The sequence below is a fragment of the Leptonychotes weddellii genome, chromosome 5 (assembly GCF_054177405.1).
Source record: "Leptonychotes weddellii isolate Sample4059 chromosome 5, ASM5417740v2, whole genome shotgun sequence".
Classification (NCBI taxonomy): Eukaryota; Metazoa; Chordata; class Mammalia; order Carnivora; family Phocidae; genus Leptonychotes; species Leptonychotes weddellii.
The window spans coordinates 53500095-53519028 of record NC_138373.1 but is presented as its reverse complement, the minus strand read 5'-3'; the positions used below and the strand labels follow the sequence as shown (position 1 = coordinate 53519028).

The window sequence follows — 18934 nt, the reverse complement described above, 5'->3', positions numbered from 1 at the left end:
GTACTTCTTGAAATTCCCAATTCTCTTCAAAATTCCTGGGAAATTACTGGGGAGATGAGGGTGGGGGTGGGGAACTATGGCTGAGATTTCATGCAAAATACCTTTTTGTATGTCTGATTCCTCTGTTTTTATCTTTTTCTTTCTTTCTTTCTTTTGAGCCATACCTGCTTGTGCTAGCCAGACCAGAGCAGGGGAAACTGGAACTTTTGAATGGGAAGGAAGAAATTATTGTACAATTCTTTTCTTGCAGGCTCAGAAATATCCGTTTATTCTTTTAACCACACGGATGTGTCTATTTTTGGAGGAACAAGGAAACATATAAAATGCCTGGGTTGCATTTATACTGTAGTTGCAAACACCGAACAGTTAAGAAGATTTTGCCAAATTTTGCAAAGGAGCCAACAAACCACCTTGGGATCCTGGTAATGCAGCTGGGAAGACCCTTGCTCTCATTTGGCAATATTTTGGATATCCTTGGAAATGATACCAAAATATGCTTTAACTCGACTAAGAAGAGGTTAAACAACGTTGATATTCATCCAAAGTGATTTTTTTTTAAAGCAGATGCTTGGCTTTCATGGAGAAAATGGGAGTTGTGGAAGATTCATTTGAACTACCAACCGAAAGCATCATAGACCACTGAAATAGTCTGCGTCCTACATCAGCACTTTCTTTTCATCGTTATTACGTAAAACCTCTGGAAGCACCTTGGGCGTTTTACATTTTCTTTTCTTTGCTGCAGAAACAATCTGCTCCCTGGAATTCTGACCTGTCGTCAACAGGACCCGGGCAGACCGTGCTGGGGACTCTAGGACGATCCCGCCTCCAATCCAGCCTGGTTAATTGTGAAAAGTGTACACATTTCTGGCTTATCTATGCTTTGTTATGGGTCTGACGTGAAACTACCTCCTCCCCACCCCACCCCCCAGCAGAGAACCAAAATCCAGTCGAATTGTTACAGTGTTTCGGAGCTGAAGCCTTGAACTGCTTCCTTGGTCAAATAACTTTGTTTCTGGTTGTAAAAGGCATTTCAGGAAAAAAAAAAAAAAAAAAGGAAAATCGAGAGAAATTCAAAACGTAAGTCTGTACTGGGGTGGTTCACTGCGCGGGTTTAACTTTGGAGCTCCCAGCCGGTCTCCCTCTCCACTCCCATAAGGGAAATACCAGGCTATTCTGCACATTTTCGCTTAAGCTCCATTTTCCAAAGGAAAAGGGGGTGGGGTATGTCTATTTAGGCTTGATAATGTTTTTAAAATGCTTTTCTTTGAAATGATAATAGCTGCAGCGGTAAAATGCAAATAAAGAAAAAAAATAGGCAATATTCCTTTAAAGGCGAATATACAGGGATTTTTTTTTTTTTTTTTTTTTTTAAGCGTACACACACTGGTTCAGATGAAGTCTGTGAGTCAGGCTGTTTCTGAGCTCCGATAGTTTAATGGAAAGATTTATATACCGACTGTATTATTTACTTTGGGAGGGGAGGTGGCAGTATAAGGGTATGCTAATTAGTGGGAGATTTTGGGGGGAAGGGGTGGAATATCAATTTTTATTGCATCACCTGTCAGGAGTGTCCAATCAGCGCTGGCTTTAGGGGAATTAATTGATGAAGGTGTCTCCGGACGAGCTCACTTCACTCTGTCATTTTATTTGTAGCTAAACCAGCGGCGGGAATAGCAGCTGCATTTCTTTTCTCTTTCTCCCTTCACATTCCATTATCATAGTGCTCCAATGGAGAAGGAAGGAATAGAGGGGCCCAGGTACTGATCTGCATCGGGGACTTAGACCAACACACTGGCAGATCAGAAACCGGATGGTTTTTTCCCTCTTTTTAAAAAAATACGAAAACCAAAAAAAAAAGCAAGAATCAAGTCAGTGTAATTTCATGGGTTTTTTTTTTTTTTTTCCAATAATTTCGCCTAGAGTTTGGCACTCCCTTCGCCGGGAATAACAGTCTTTGTTATTTTATTAGCAGGATGCCTTGAGACACACGCAGCATCTGGTGGAGGATTAACATACATACATGTGTATGTATGCGTCACGTATATATTTACTGCAAATGGTGGGGATCATTTAGTGCCCGAGATGGGAGACCTGAAGTCAGGTTTTGAAGAGGTGGATGGCGTGAGGCTCGGCTACCTCATCATTAAAGGAAAGCAAATGTTTGCCCTCTCCCAAGTCTTTACGGATCTGCTGAAAAACATCCCGAGGACGACCGTGCACAAGCGCATGGATCATTTGAAAGTGAAAAAGCACCACTGCGATCTGGAGGAGTTGAGGAAACTCAAGGCAATCAACAGCATCGCCTTCCACGCCGCCAAATGCACGCTCATCTCTCGGGAAGACGTGGAAGCTCTCTACACCTCCTGCAAAACCGAGCGTGTCCTCAAGACCAAGCGCAGGAGGGTCGGCCGGGCCCTGGCCACAAAGGCGCCGCCGCCAGAGCGCGCCGCCGCCGCCACCAGCCCCCGCCCGGGTTTTTGGAAGGACAAGCACCAACTTTGGCGGGGCCTGAGCGGAGCCGCGCGGCCCCTGCCAATCAGCGCGCAGTCCCCGCGCCCGGGCGCCGCCGCCGCGCGCCCCGCCGCCCATCTACCTCAGATTTTTAGCAAATACCCGGGCTCGCACTATCCGGAAATCGTGCGCTCGCCTTGCAAACCCCCTCTAAACTATGAAACTGCCCCGCTCCAGGGAAACTACGTTGCTTTCCACTCGGACCCTGCTTATTTTCGGAGCCTGCTGTGCAGCAAGCACCCGGCCGCCGCCGCCGCCGCCGCCGCCGCCGCTGCCGCCGCCGCCGCCGCCGCCGCTGCCGCCTACTACCAGGCGTCGGCGGCCGGGCCCCAGCCCAAGGCGGCGGCGGGCGCGGGAGGCCCGGTGAGCCTGACCTACCGGTGCAAGCGCAAGCGCGGGGGCGCCAAGGACTGCCTGCTCGCGCCCCACGCCGGTGCCCGCCGCCTGCTGCTGCTGCCCAGGTCCTACAAAGCCAAGGCGGCGGCCGCAGCGGCGGCGGCAGCGGCGGCGGCGGCGGCCGCCGGGGCCACTTGCCTGGAGAGGTTTCATCTGGTTAACAGCTTCTGCACGCCTCCCCACCACCACCACCACCACCATCACCACCACCACCACCACCACCACCACCACCGGGCCCAGCAGCCGCCGCCGAATCACCACCCCCCACATCACCACCGGCCGCAGCCCCATCTCGGCAGCTTTCCCGAGAGTTGCAGCAGCGACTCGGAGTCCAGCTCCTACTCGGACCATGCAGCCAACGACTCAGATTTTGGCTCCAGTTTGTCCAGCTCCAGCAACTCGGTGTCCTCGGAGGAAGAAGAGGAGGAGGGAGAAGAGGAGGAGGAGGAGGAAGAGGAGGAGGAGGAGGAGGAGGGGGGCAGTGGGGCCTCGGATTCCAGCGAAGTCAGCTCGGAGGAGGAGGACTCGTCCACGGAGTCGGACTCCAGCTCCGGCTCCAGCCAAGTGTCAGTGCAGAGCATCCGTTTCAGACGCACCAGCTTCTGCAAGCCTCCCAGTGTGCAGGCGCAGGCCAACTTCTTGTACCATCTGGCCTCCGCAGCCGCTGCAACCAAACCCGCTGCTTTCGAGGATGCGGGCAGACTTCCCGACCTCAAGAGTAGTGTCAAAGCGGAGTCGCCGGAGGAGTGGAATCTGCAGAGCTGGGCCCCCAAAGCGTCTCCGGTGTACTGCCCGGCCGGCCTGGGGAGTTGTTTCACAGAGATAAGGAACGATAGGGTATCTGAGATTACATTCCCACACTCTGAAATTTCCAGTACTGTAAAGAGAACTGACCTGACAATTAACTGCCTGGCGGAGGGGGCCTCTTCACCTAGCCCAAAGACAAACAATGCATTTCCACAACAAAGAATACTCCGAGAGGCAAGGAAATGCCTACCAGCAAGTCCTACGGCACACTGTGCAGATAACAACACAATAGCTGCTAGGTTCTTAAATAATGATTCTTCAGGAGCGGCCTCAAATTCAGAGAAAGATTCCAAAATCCCTCATTGTGCTGAATTTGCTACGGATTTGTCCCCTTCACAAGCGGATTCTGCAGTGGATGCAGCAGCAGCAACTAAAGCTGAGACTCCCTGCACGAACACAGGAGACAAGACCTTGCTATTTCTGCACAATATTAAAATCAAAGTAGAAGACAGTAGTGCTAATGAAGAATATGAACCTGACCTTATTACAAATAAGCTTAAGTGCGAGTGCAATGATACAAAGGGTGAGTTTTACAGTGTGACTGAAAGTAAAGAGGAGGACGCCTTGTTAACCACAGCCAAGGAAGAAGGCTTTGCATGCCCTGAAAAAGAAACTCCTTCCTTAAATCCACTGGCTCAGAGTCAGGGCCTTTCATGCACTTTAGGTTCTCCAAAACCTGAGGATGGGGAATATAAATTTGGTGCCAGGGTGAGAAAAAATTACCGGACACTAGTACTGGGAAAGCGACCTGTACTTCAGACACCTCCAGTCAAACCAAATTTGAAATCAGCTAGAAGTCCTCGTCCTACAGGTAAAACTGAGACACATGAAGGAACACTGGATGATTTTACAGTTATAAACAGACGCAAAAAGGTAGCCAGCAATGTAGCATCAGCAGTGAAAAGGCCATTTAATTTCATGGCAAATTTTCCTTGTCCACCATCACTCATTATTGGGAAGGATGGGGATTTGTGGCCGGCGTATTCCTTAAACACCACTAAGGATTCCCAACCTCCTCACAAGGCCCATCCTATATGGAAATGGCAGCTGGGCGGTTCTGCAATACCTCTTCCACCTAGTCACAAATTCAGGAAATTTAATTCATAAAAGTGTTTTGGAAGATATTTTCTTGAACCCTATTACCTTCCTTTTGTTGTAAACTGCACAGGATGGTTTGTACAAGTCCATTAATGTGTTACACCCCTTTTGGAGCCCTGGTTTATCGCATTTTGAAGACAGAAATCGGATTACTTTTTTCCCATTGTGGGTTTTTTTTTTTTTTTGGGGGGGGGGAGTAGGATGGGGGCGGGGTGGGAGAAGGGTTGGTTTACATTCCACAGACTACTTCAGGCTAAAGACTCAAGTAAAACTCAGTTATTAAGGTAGAGCTGGAACACTTTACTGTTTCAAAGCTAATAATGCACCCGGTACCTCAATTCAACTGCTACAAATAAATGTCAAAAGGTTGAATAATAAATATTACAATGAGCCATTAAGTTTATGCACTAGATTTCAGACCTGAAAGTGTAACTGTTAATTCAGTGAAAGTTTGTTAGGTTACATGGTTACATAGTGAGGTAGAAAGAAGTTTCTGTGATCCCAAAATGTTCTTTTCTGGAGCTCTTGTTTGTGGGATATCTTTTCCTTTTCCTTCCCTCATTCCTTCTCCAAGAGTAGTTGCACTTAATTTTCCTTCCTTCTTTCCTTCCTTCCGTCCATCCTTCCTTCCTTTCTTTTTTTTTGAGTGGAAAGACTGGGGAGTCCTGCTTGAATGCTGGTAAAAGCTGCCTCGTATATACTGAGTAAAATAAATATGAGATTGCTTTTTTTTTTTTTTTTCCGGTAAAGGGTGTGATTTTACTTCTACAGCTACTCCTTGCAATTGGAAAAGCCCTTTTTGTGTTCTCACCCAAAGGTTTTAAATAAGGTGACTCTTACTCACTATTGTCCTGCTTACCTTGTGGTCTGACTCCTCAAGTTTGACTCCTCAAACTTGCAAAACAAAGTAGTTCTCTTAATAGCAGGATATTTTATGGTCTGACTCTTCATAGTGACAAAGCAGTAAATACAACCAAGAAAAGTAAAATGGGTCAGAGTTGTAGGAGTATCCCAAATGAAAAATTACAGTTCTTTCAGGGCTCTTTGGTACCAGAACTCAGGCACTAGGATCTTACTACCTTTTACTTTTTCTGCATCTCTCTAAACTTCTGTTTTTAGATCATCCTGTGAATAAAGCAGGAGAGTTTCTACTGCAAGTGACAATCAGAGGTGACTATCTATATTTGCACTTAAAATCAAAGTAGTTCAACATGCAAATGGCTAGGGTCTAGCCCTTGGTAAGGGCCATGCTGGTGTACTATGTTGTGATGATGGAAGCAGTAAATCAAAATTATGGAAATTTGCACTGTTGAAAAGCATGCTTTAGCTTTATTTTCAATTAAAAACACTGTTTAAAATTCCTGGTTCCATACATTTCTACTTATTCCAGATTGAAGAACGGCTAACAGGAATGAATGGTTTTGTTGACATTTTCATTTGTAATGTTTTTGCCTGAAAGAAATGCATTTATTGGGTGTAGTGTTTTGTTGTAATACCATGTGATGAGGGCAGTCAGGTTCTGTGCAAAACACTGATTTCTTTCTAAATAACAACAAAACTTTACAAACTTGTTACAAATCAAGTGCAAAAGTTTCAGGTTTAAGAAAGTGAAGCAGAGATCAATTGCTATTTTAATGAAAGTTAAATCTAATAATATTTGGTCCACCTCCCTAAGTCTGTCCAATTAAATTGTATCTCAGATCTTTGCCACCGTAAACCTAAGAAGTTGCATCTATAGATCATAAATCATAAAACAAAACAAAACATCAATAAGATGTTTACTGTGTGAATTTAGTCACTATCTCTCAAGGAAATTCAGTCTTTTTTTTTTTTTTCTTCTGCCCTTATCCTAATTCCTACTCCCTTTGAAATTTTTCTTTTGTCTATAAATGTTTCAGATAGATCTGGATGGTCTCAGCTCTAATTGCTGTATATGCTCTGTGGTTTTACTCTTACTGTAAAGGACAGAGGCTGAGAATACCTGCATCCAAATACATTTGGATGGAGTAAACAGAGGCTTTGAACTGCCTCCCTTCCTTTCCTTCTTGAATGTTGCCAGATGTAGGTTCACTGGATCCTTTTTTATTGGGATGATAGATATGGTCAAAGCAAAAATTGTGGGATGCTATCCTTGAATTCATGTTTGTGTGTAATTCCAAAGACCAGTACAAGTTACAGTTAAAGCCCCCAGAAAGCTGAACAATTGGCTTCTCAGTCTGAGTTCTTTCCTCTTTGGAAGGCCATACAGAATTTGGGTGCAGTGATTTGTCCCGCAAAATCAATCTGTAAAAAGTGTGACATGCACACACTGGCAGTCTGTAATTTCTATTCTTTAATTACTGCTAAGTCAGGAGAGTTCAAAATATGATGACTACTACATTTAGGCTAGTACTTTTCTTGCTGGCTATGGAATCATTGTTCCTATATTATAAACTGAGAATATATTTGAAGCCTACAGATCTTGGGTGTGGGAGGACTGCTAGATGGAATAAGCACAATTTAGAACAAATATACCCTATGGAATTTCTGACATAAAATATCGGCTTCCAGCTTTGACACTTGGTCTCCAGCCCTCAGAGAATCAATAGTTTCAGTTTATAGGAGCTGGAGAATGAGCAGCATGGAGGCCGAGGCATTCCAGAGTGATACCATCAAAAGGAAAGAAATTAAATAGTCAACACAAATTTCACCCCACAGTACTACAACAAGCCAGCCAACCACAGCAAAACCTGAGTTGGGGCTTCTGTTAGGAGAGTATAGCAAATAGTATTCAGTAACTTACAAATACAAGGTATTCTTTCAATTTCTGGTAGTCCCTTAGCTGTTTTCCCATTCTGCTGAGGGAATTATTCTCAGTACAGTTTATTTCATTTTGGTTGTTTTATGGCTAATGACCACATCTAGATTTTCTAAGATGCTATAAATGTCCCATTTGTTCAAAAAGTTAAGCCTAATTGAGAGAAAAACAAAGTTACCTCCATTGATAGATTGCATTTTTACATTTAAATGTTTTCAGGTGATAGCATTTTTTTTTAAAGGCATTACATGGTTCCAGAGTCACTTAGTCCTATGTCTAAAGCTCAACACTCACAAACAGAAGGAAAATACAGAAAAGGGCTCCTCCTCTGACTTTTTGGGGAAACAAGCTTATTTTTGGTCTCCTGTAACATAGTTTCCTGATAAGACTCTGAAATGAAGACTTAATTATTTTTTAAAAGAGATGTGTGTTCTCTGTCTTCCATAGTCAGGTTATCTGCCTTCTTAGAAAATGCAGCTTGCTCTTTTTCAACTATTTACTTTTTAAAGTGGGTGTTCTTTTCTACTGGCTTGCTTGATTACAGTGCAGTAATCTCAATAATGGTTGTTTATTTTAAAATCAACAACAAGGAGCCACCACTAAACAGCAATAACACAAACTAGATGGGCTGGTGTGTGGATTTTTATCTTATCTGTGTCTGGGTGACTTTCAGTGGTCTAGAAATTTTTCAAAGTTCCGGTCACAAGAATTGGAAGTTTCTGCCTGATAGGAGAATGATAGTTTTGTTTGAATGCAGGAAAAGATATAGACTAATTCCTCAAAAGCATTTTTTTTCCTTTCAGAGAAAACAAAAAACAAAAATCCTCCAGGGTAAAAAGCAAAAACAAAACCCTCACATTTAAAAAAATAAAGCATTAGTATCTACAAAAGATAGAAAATGTGGTGAGTTTTGCTTCACCTTGAAAATAACTTCCTGCTGATAAAGGATGTGAAAAGGGAGTTTCCTAGAGCCAAACTAGGGGGGACAAATTAAAGGCTCCCCATCAACTAACCTCAGGAAATTGACAAGGAGGAACAGGGCATCCACCTTAGGGAGTCCCCTGGTCACCCAGGTCTTCCCTAGGACTTTGCCCTGCCCTGGAAGAAAGAAGTATTTTTAATGCTAGCTTTGGTTTTGGTTTGCTCTCTAGGCCAAAGGGTATTTTTGCAAACTAGCCTGGGGGGTAGGGACGTGGGGAAGATCTAGGAGGTTGGGGGAGGGCTGCATTTTACCTGTTTGGCAGGCACTCTTTTGCAAAAAAAAAAAAAAAAAAAGGAGGGGGCCCAGCTATCATTCTTTGCCCATGCCCTAGGCCCCCGCTCTTCTCTCGCTCCTTTCAAACTGTGGCGGCCTCACAAGCTCCTACTTTAAAAGGCCTGAGATGTTTTGCATGAAGCCCTCACAATAGGGGTTGAGGGAATTGACAGTTTCAAAAACAAGGCGTTCAGTCCTTTCCAGCTGCCGGGCCCGCTCTCTCGCACCAACTCCTCGTTCCTCTCTGCTGGTGGCGTCCTCCGGAGCGAGCTACCTTCCCCCACCCCGCCAGCCTGCATTCCCGCCGGCCCCACCCCGCCCCCGGGCTGTGTTTGTAAACAGGGGTCAGTGTCCAGGGGCTGCGGGCGCGGGGCTTGGGACTGGCGGGCTGGTAGGGAAGGCAGGGGACGGCTGAGCCGGCGAAGGGCCGGCCCCGGGGGGACTTAGGGGTTTCGGGGTCCCTTTCCCCCTCGTTTTCCACCTAGGTGCCAAACTCTGGCCCCCGTGCTGACCCAGGGCAGCTCTTAGCTCCCTGGCCTGGGCCACCAGCCCCAGAAAGATGTTTAAATGCCGCCATTTTGCATGGTGGCAAACAAATTTCTTTGTGACTTTTTTTCCCCGCCCAGATCTTGCTCTCCTCTGAATTTGTCACCTACTGGCTCCCCGGGGCGGAAGAGCCCGTACCCCGGTGCGCACGGCCCCCAGCTCCTCTCCACGCAGCCTCATGTCCCAGTGGCCTCAAGGCCAGGCCCACCGGGAGCAGGGGCAACGGGGCGCGCGGCCGGTCCTCAGGGACTGGACCGCCTCCGCTCACTTTGCGCTCCTTTTGTGTGTTCTGAAGTCACCTCCCACCCCGGCACACGCACACACTGCCTAGCCATTTCTCACCTTCTCGCCCAGGCCTCATCTCTCTGTCCCAGGCAAATGGGGCCCAGCTTTTTTTGCTTTGGGCGGAGGGCTGGCCAAGGTCTCCAAAACGCGTGTGTGGAACGCAAGTGGCAAAGAGATGAGGCTTCACACTGGGCCAGCCAGCATGGCTGTGAACGCCTTCTGGGAAGTGGCCCAAGACCTGCGGCCGGGACTCTGGGGAGGGCTCGGGTGCGCAGGCGAGGGCCCTACAGAAATCCCAAAGAGGGGGAAAATGGGATGGGGGCAAAGCTTGCTTTCTTTGGCGCCGTGGTGCCTGTCCTTGGAACCTCAGTGCCCCTGAAAGTGGAATGATGACCTGGAAACGGGAAACGTGAGACAGTGACCTGGAAAACCACCCTTGGTTGGGGAGGTTGGAGTGCAGCAGTTGCAAACAAAGCTGCTCCTAGAGAAGAGGGGTAACAGAGGTGCACCGCAGATAGGTCACAGGAAAGTGCAACAAGCTTGTTTTCCCGGGTGTTTAAAATGCAGCCCCAGTTGTAAAGTGTGTGAAATTACGCACTGGTCTCTTAAAGAGTGCCTAATTTATAGTAAATAGCAAGGTCTTTGTAAATGGCTTTATTATGTTGTTGCTTGTTAATTGTTGAGAAAATCCCCATTGTTGAGTGTGAAAGGCTTTATGAGCTAACCTGGTCCTCGGCGCAATCAGAGGGCAGTAAATGGCCGCTCAGCCTCCGAGGCCCCGCGCGGAAGCGGACGCGGGCCGAGAGGGCCCGGGCGACCTCTGGAGACGGCGACTCGGCCTGGGAAGCAAGTGGCGAGGGTTTCCAGGCTTTAATTAATAAGAAGGCGTGTTTTGAACTCGCGGGCCCCCAAGAGCAGCTTGCTAAGTGGGACGAGGAGAATCGGGAGCGCCAGGGCGACCGAGGCGGCGAGGGTCGCGGGGAGGCGGAGCGGGGCCGGGCGCCCCTCTCCGGTCCCACCGCCTCGGCCACACGCCGGCTGGCCCGGGCGCCGGCTCCAGCCGCGCTGGGGTGGAACTGGAGCTTGGCCATTGTCTCCAGTTCTCCAGCCGCGTGGAGCGTGGGCTCAGGTCGGTTTGGCCAAGGCTGCCGAGCGCCCGAAGAAGCCAGGTCGGGGTACCGGAGGGGCTCCGGGCCAAGCAGCCCCCGAAGGGGAGCTCCAGACCCCCGCCTGCGCCTCCTCGTCTTTTGTTTAAAAGCTGTGTCTCTCCCTCCCTCTTTTTTCCCTTCTCTCTCACGCGCGATCTCTCTCTCTCCCTCTCTCTCTCTCACCTGAAATGGGCTCAGAAGACTGGAGAAATCGGAGGAAAGGCTTTTGGGTGTGTGTGTGTGTGTCTATGTCTGTGTGTGTCTGTGCGCGCGCGCGCGCGCGTGTGTGTGTGTGTGAGAGAGAGAGAGAGAGAGACAAGGAAAAGGATTTCTTCTTTAGTCTAGGATAAGACATTCTTATCTCCTTTTCCTATCTTTTCCAGTTCTCTTTCCAGTCAGTTGGGACCCAGGAAGGGTCTGGGCCAAACCAGGCAGGCGCTGGGTTCATTTGATTAACTTCGAGGCGAGGCCCCCGCCGGGCCCCGCGGGCCTGGAGAGGGCAGGCGGAGAGAGCCTCCCTGGGCTCGGCCCCGCGGCCTTCCCAGGACTTAAGACCCGGTGGATCGGGGGGAAAAGCAGCCGCAGCAGCCTCTCTGCAGCCTTTGAGCTCTGGCAGTGCAGCTAGAGGGAAGAGAATTTCTTCGTGAGCCTCCGTTTCGGGGCTGGGGGTGGGGTGGGGTGGGGGAAGCCTGGGTTAGGTGGACTGTACGAAAGGGTTTGGACATTAGCAAATGCAAATCACAAGGAAATGTTAATTCCAGTCAGAAAAACCTGTATCTTCCCTATCTTCCTGGCCTTCTAAGATGGCCCTCCGCTTGCGCACACTCGCTTCCTCACCAAATTAGCTATTACGTGAAATCCCCCTGGGTTTAAAGCACTTGTTTCGCGGATTCGCGTACAACCCATATTAACTATGCACTTTCTGCTATTCCTCTTGTGACTGTCCCTGCCTCTTCCTTCTTTGAGGCGCGTGTATGATGCATTATATTTTAGCCCAATCGATGCGTGCAAATGCTGGGATAACACTACCCACACTTCTGCGATGAAGGCTGTTTTCAAAATTGAGTTTAGGGATCAGTACTAAGTAGAAAAGCTCCAAATTGCACGAATTCACCGAATTCAAGCCTTGGGCTCCCAAGCCCCTTTCCTGGCTGATTGACGCCCTCTTGGGCAGTCACTGTGGTTCCACTGTTCCTGCTTCTCAAAACAGGATGTTTTCATCATGTGTATTTGGCTTTCCCTAAAGATCACTCCAGTTTGTTTGGAAAAACACGACCCCAAAACGTGTGGAGTTAAACCCCAGTCAATGGCTTCCATGCGGGGCTCCTCTCGTACTTGCACTGCTGACTGCCATTCCTCCCCCTCCTCCCTTTCTAGGACCTAGCAGCAGCACCCAAAATTGCCATAGTGGGTGCTCGGAAAAACTTTGCCCAGTTGCGTGAATATTTTGCTGGTGGGGAGCAGCCCTCTCCTGGACCACTACTTGACTCCCACCACTTCTTCGCCCAGAGCTGGGCTTTTTGGCCCAGCAAGCTCTCTATTCTTCCGCGGCTGCCGCCATGGCTGTGGGACCGACTGGTGTCTAACTGGGGGAAGGGCAGTAGTTGTCCCCTTGCAAGGGACGGTAAGGCCAGAGAGGTGGAGGGAGAGAGATTTCAAAAAAGAATTAGGAGAGGCTACTGCCAGCAGGTGTGTGTGTGTGTGTGTGTGTGTGTGTGTTCAGGTAGTCTGAAAAGAACATCTACAGGAGAAACAGGGCAAGTACTTAGGATGCTAGGGTATCCCTATGCCTTAGCTCCTGCTGTTGGGATCGTCCTTTACTTGAGAGACTAGAGCAAGACAGAAGGAGGTGGAGAGAGAGTGGCAGGCAGCCTAGAGGCTCTCCAGTAAGATCCAGTTATTCATCTAATCAGTGCCATCAATACGTCTGTGTTTGACCCTTTTGGATGGAAGAGGCTTAGCAGTCAATAGACTTAGACCCTAAAATATTTCCAGTCTAGCAGACAGCAACTGCTCACAGGTCTGCAAGGCCCCTCCCTGGCCAGGATGCTCAGAAGGAAGTGGAGAGAAACAGAAGGGAAACTGTCTGAGTCCCTGCCTGCCCTCTTCCCCAAGCTATCAAAACAAACAGACAGACAGACAAACTCAGGTCTCCTGGAGACTGGGCTACTGGACAAGCACATGCTGGGCACCAAAATTGGAATATAATTTCCATTGTTATTGCTTGCCCTCTTTCAAATCAGTTTAAGTCAGCTCCAGGAACAACACAATACTTGTGATAAGTGATGAGCAATAGAGAGGAAAAACAGTATAGAAGAGAGACTGCACTAAGGTTAGGCAACAGCCTTCCTTCTTTCCTGTGAAAGTTAGAAACGACACAAACCTGTAAGAGATCTTAAAGCCACCCCTTGGTCAGTAGGTTAGGATTTCTGTCCCTGAAATGACTGGAAAGGACCTAGATTCTTGGATCTCTCAGGAATAAAGGCACATTTTACATTCATTTTCCCCCATGTCTCTCTCACCCTCTCTCTTTTTCCCTTCCGTTCAAATGAATACCCTGATTGTCCGTGGGGGCAAATGTGGAAGACTAGTTTTCTGTCTCTACATTGGACCCAAATAGGCAGACCAGTGGATGGTTAAGCTTTCAAATGCCTGGATATTACATCCATTCAAAGTAAAACCTCCCTGATAGAGTAGAAATGGCCATGACCAGGTTTATTTACCTTTTCCCTTTTTCTTCTCTTTTCCCACCTTCTCAGCTTTTCCTTTTCTTCCCTGCCTCCTACCTAACCGTTGCACCCAATAGTTAGCAATACTTTCTCCAGAGGTGGAAGGAGGGTAAGATCTGGCCTTAAACCAGTGCTGATAGAGGAAGCATAGGAGCCTGAAGTGACCCTGAGCCTCCTTGCTGGGTGAGAGGCCAGGGCTTTCCAGCCTCTTGTCATGTGCTGAGCTATTCCTGTTAGGCCATAAAAAATGGAGTGTATCTCAACACCAGGAGAGCTCAACTCCATAAACACATGGCTATGGTTCTAACATGTAGTACATTGCCAGATGCAAATGCAGAGATGCTTTTAATTTTGTTCCAAGTGTTATACATCATGTGGCAAATTGGTCTTCAAAAAGCCCATTTTGATATTTTCTGTTAATAATAAAGATTTTTTAAAAGAACAACCTTAGACATATATGATTGAGAATTAAAAGGGTGTACATCACTCCCACCAGAGTGTTTCTCATCTGAATTTAAAAAGAGAGGTAGTACTTTTTTCCCTCTTCTAAAAGAGGAACATTTTTAAGTAGAAGAACTTGGTTAACATTTGGATTGTCCAATTGTTTTTGCTGCTCATGTCATTTTAAGAAAATAAAAATATTTAAATCTTTGTGTGTTTTTTAAAAAAATCCTTTTACATCTTTATGTATTGTAAATTTAAAAGTCAATTAGGAAATCAGTTTTACACTCCTGCCATCTTCTATAGAAAAATGACCTCAGAAACATGGTTCCCCTAAAATATCAAAACTTCATATTATCTTATACAATTTCAGCCTGCTATTTGTAACTTAATGTTACTATTAAATGGGAGGAAAATAGAACTTATTTTGTATAAATTAAATGGGAGGAAAATATAACTAATTTGTAGATTTAGGGAGGTTGCCAGTCTTTCTAAAATCTTGTCCTTTGTATCAATCTCTAGCTGGTTTATCTGAATAGGATCTGATCCTACATAACATGGGGACTACCTATGATATTCTGACACAATGGAAGATTTCTAGATGAATTGAAGCAACCGGATTGTGAATTTCCTATCTCTTACTGTTTTGAACCGAAAATTTAGTGTATACTCCAACGTTGATTTTAAATGTGATCTTCTTCAAGGAAAAAAGTGCAGAAATAATTAAGGAAAAAAAAAACCCACAGGAAATCTTTTATAAATAGTCTTAGGACCATTGATCCCTGTTACCTGCTATAATGTGAATGGAATCATTATGGCTGTTCCATTGACACAGTTTCTTCATTCAGGATTCTGGCCAAAGGAATAGCATACCAATGTGTAAAATTCTAGCCAAAGATAAGCCATTACAATGGAAATCGCGATGTGCAAAGTCTCATTGAAGCCAATGAAATTGAGTGTAATATCCATACTGCATTCTCATCTGCTTGCCCCAGGATTTAGTATGCGGCTCTGCATTGAAATGAGATTATGCATATAAAATGCCAATATAGAATACAATGCCCAATAAAACATTAGAAAAGCAACTTACAGCCCAAGTACAAGGGCTTTACTTAAATTTGAACTTCACGTGCAAATTAAAGCACAGCACCATCGAAACACTAAATCTACAAAATGTCCTCACTCTGGTTTTTCATGCTTCTTTCTGCATGATTCCCCCACATCCCCTCTTATCCAAACACAATTCTTTTAAGGGCACTCTTCAAATCATCTAACAAGTCCCAAAGGGTATTCCAGGAGTCTCTTAAAGTGTCTTTCTAAATTAAAAGGCCCCAAACAATTTAGGTGCATTTTTGAACCAAAAATATCAGAAAGTATTTGGACTTGCAAACCTATGGGTGTGTATAAAGAAGAAAGGGACCAAAGAGAAAAACACCCCCACAGTGGATTACAAGGTTATGGGACAGGTCACTAGGAAAGGGAAATAAAACTGAACGTTAGGTTGGGCTTGTAAATTATGCACCTTTCAGGGAAAGCGGTTTTAAGGTCTCTTCACTCAAGGATTCCCTCCCCCCCCCAACCATTTTGCTATTAATTCTTAACTCTTGGTAGGCAGGTCTTTAATGAGGTTGTTTGTGGCAGGTTAATTTTCTCCAATCTACTGAGCTCCTCATTTTCCCTTTTAAGTGCAGTGCTGCCTAGAGCTTTCAGTACTTTCCATACCAGAAAACAAAATACACGTGAAGTTGCCGGGCTGGGCTGAGAATTAAAGGCTTTATGTGGACAGAAAAACAGAGGGCCTGGACAGATGGGAGTGGGAGGGTAGCAACCCGGCTGAGGTGAGGGCATGGGGGAGAGAGAATTCAGTCTTAGGAGAGCAATGACCCTGGGAGTGTTATATATTAAATATTGCAGCGATCGATTTCAATACCCCAAGTGGACACGGGAATAAAAATTCACCAACAAGCTGAAGTGATTAGGAATGCTTTGTTGCGAAGGGGAAAAAAAAAATGTGATTTTCTTCAGATCCTTTTTGTTCAGGTTAGAAGAGGCCTAGACAATCCAAGTCTAAGTCTGGACTCTCGGTTTGGGATACAACTCGAAAGGCTAGTCATATCTCAGTGGTGCTTCTGCATAGTGAAAAGATGGGCCTTTGTACTAAGGAGGATTAAATATCAACCACGATTATGACGGGTCACTCTAGGAGCCTTTTTCCCAAGTCAGAGAAGAGTACATCTTGGAAGGGGCTGCTCCTTTGCTGTGTATTAGTCTTTGTTTCAGCTCTGGGACAAAGCAGTCGCTTTTGCCCAGTTCTTGTTTCATTAAAATCCAGGGGAAAATGCACAATATGGTTTACAGAAGGTGGCTTCACAATAGCAGGACATAAAACATCCTTTGGTGCTATGTAGGGGAGAAATATTTTTACAACGCCATTCCTTGGTCGAGAGTATGAAACCGTCGTATCTGCATTCACCAATACCCACTGCCTCACATTATTTCATGAGCGGTTTCAGAATCGGTGGGGTTTGCTGTTCTTCTTTCCTCCAGAATCTAGCTCGTAGACATTCATGCTACGAACGGCGTTTCTCTCAGTCCAGGAATCTGCTTAGGGATCTGGGGTAGTTACTGCAGAGGCAGCTTGGAGCAGTGGGGGGACTGTTTCCAGTCCCAGCCTAATGGGCAAGGCCTGGGCTCTTCACACTGGGGATACCGAGTCTGCTGCTAGAGACACACTGCTGGATGCCTGCATGGGACTGCCTGAGGCCTCCTCCTCCAGTGTGGTCGCCACCAATGCGGAGAAGAAATGCAGCATCGTACAAAGGGTTTCTTTAATGAGGATGAGTTCCTCAGAGCAACTGGGGGTTGCGGCTGCTGCCCAGGCCTCTCTTGCCCTCTGCCAGATCTTTCCCTACCCATTGTCTCCTTCCTTATAAACTAGGCCGGGGTTGGAAACAGCATCCCCCCCCACACCCACCTCCACCGTCTTAACCCAGAGGCTGATTTCTGTTTTGCCCTGGCAGCTGAGGGAGGACGGACCGGAAGGTCTGAGGAGGAATCTCGGAGTCAGGCAAAAGTAAACATATGTGTGTATATCTAGAATGCCCCCTCCATTCTCTGCCATCAGCCTTCCAGTCTTTTCCAGTCTCCTCCCATCCCAGTTATCACTCATCATGACTAGCCGCCACTTTGGGGCACGGTCCTAGGGACGAGCTTCATTTCTGTGGGAAGATCTTACCAGGGAATGTTCAAGGCAGGAGATGGAACCCTAAGCCTCCCTGTTTCCTTTGAATCTAATTTGGGCCGACCAGGGCCTGGGTAAGGCTGGAGGCTGCTTGTGCACCAGAGCTCTTAGGCTCCTGGGGCCCTTACGCTCCCGGGCTTTCTGTGGAATGATGACTGGCTACAGGGAGGCCGTTCTGCCCTACAGAGCTGTTTATCTCCCTAAACCTACAAGGCTCCTTCCTCTCTTCAGGTTGGGGAGAGAGATGGGTCCGGGAGCAAAATATCACTTGAAAAAGTTACTTTGAGAAGTTAGAGTTATGGAACCCAGTTATCTCTCTTCTTGAGTATGGGAAAGGCTCAGCAGCGATTTGGACAAGAAAGGAATTGCTCTGTTTTTGCTATGGCCCCCCCACTTTGGACTTTTATTCTGCATCTGCATCTCCCTGACTTTTGTCTTCCTCTTCCCCTTCTGATTCTCCCTGTCTTTCTCCTCAAGTCACGTCAGGAAGAACAAACAGGTTGAAAGCATCAGTGGACTTTTACTGTGAGGGACTGCTGAGGCCGAAATGAGGCCTGGCTGGGTCTGGGCAGGTGGCTCGGAGTGCAGAGATTCTTGTGTGACTGAGGGGTAATTTGCAGAGAAGGAATCTCCTGGGGGGAAAGATGCAGGTGGGGACTCTGTCTCAGGTCACTGGGGAGCAGGTTCTGTGTCCAGAACCTAAGCTCTGGGATCCTGAAAGCCTTCCTTGCTGTGGGGTACCTGTTGCATGAAGCTGCTTGGGGAGCTTTTGGGCCCCCGCCCTATTGTAAGTCTTGGGGGATAGGTCTGGCTTCCCCTGGGGCTGCTGGATTCACCTGTCACTACGCTCACTGCCCAGGGACCCTGACAAACCTCCACAATGTGGGCCTGAAAAAGGGCGCTTAAGGTTCACTGATCTGTGTGTAGAACTTTGCAAAACTGCAAATAAGCGAGAAAATTTGTCTATTCTTGTGAAGGGAAATACAAGTTTGCACTTAACATGGAAGCCTGAGAAAAAGGGGGGGGGGGACTTCTGGCCAACAGCCCCACTGTAATCTCCAGAACAATTTCATTTCCTCTGCAGCACCCTGGCTACCCTAGCTGAGGCCTTGGAAAGGTCAGGGAAGAGATGGAGCTTAAAAGCGGGGGTGGGGAAGAAAAGCGGTGGTTTAGGCCCTTGGCAAGGTCGCAGGTGAGGGCCAGGCCGGATGGCGAGGAGGGGACTGACAGGATGGAAGGCCACAGAACAGGAGGAGGGGCAGAGCCACGTCTTTTGAAAGGTTTTGGTGTTTTTCTGAGGAATTCGCACGGCCCGCCTCCTGGACAGCTTGCTGGCGCTCTCCCCCGCCCCTTCTTGCAGAGCAGGTCGCAGGGAGCTCGGGTTTCGGCGAGGCCCGGTGCCGCCAGGCCGCCCGCGCTCCGCCAGCCTCGCCGAACAGGCCTTTCCCGCTTGCTGAGAAAGGGAAAAGCGCACGCCCGGGGGCTCGCGGGCGGGGAGCCTGTTTGTGCGGAGGGAGAGCCGCTCCTCCGCGGGAGCCAAGCCGCGGCCGCCTGCCAGCTCCATAAACCCGGCCCGGCTGCGCGGGCGGGAGAGGGTGCTCCCGGGAAGTGGCTCCGGCGAGGGGCGGCCGAGCTCCCCCGTCGTGGCGCGGTTGCTGGGAACCCGCGGGCTGCACAGAG

At 47.6% G+C, this 18934-nt stretch overlaps 1 protein-coding gene across 3 annotated transcripts; it reads left to right on the top strand.

The window, feature by feature from the left end:
- Positions 1-200: 200 nt before the first annotated feature.
- On the top strand, positions 201-6506 carry SKIDA1 (SKI/DACH domain containing 1). 3 transcript variants are annotated; one of them, XM_081820712.1, is made up of 2 exons: positions 201-1077; positions 1970-6506. In XM_081820712.1, the coding sequence occupies exon 2, from the start codon at positions 2083-2085 to the stop codon at positions 4819-4821; it is 2739 nt and encodes a 912-aa protein (XP_081676838.1). In that variant the 5' UTR covers positions 201-1077; positions 1970-2082; the 3' UTR covers positions 4822-6506. The 3 variants fall into 3 exon arrangements, with proteins under 3 accessions (XP_081676838.1, XP_081676837.1, XP_081676836.1); XM_081820711.1 differs by lacking the exon at positions 201-1077 and adding an exon at positions 1569-1868 and having other exon boundaries at positions 1973-6506; XM_081820710.1 differs by lacking the exon at positions 201-1077 and adding an exon at positions 1569-1868.
- The last annotated feature ends 12428 nt before the right edge of the window (positions 6507-18934 follow it).

What these genes read in the sequence shown, in the direction of transcription:
- SKIDA1 (XM_081820710.1), top strand. Translation starts at nt 1,811, where the DNA reads ATGGTTTTTTCCCTCTTTTTAAAAAAATACGAAAACCAAAAAAAAAAG. An exon ending in AAAAAAAAAGCAAGAATCAA is followed by an intron (nt 1,869 to 1,969) that starts GTCAGTGTAATT and finishes TTATTTTATTAG; the next exon opens with CAGGATGCCTTGAGACACAC.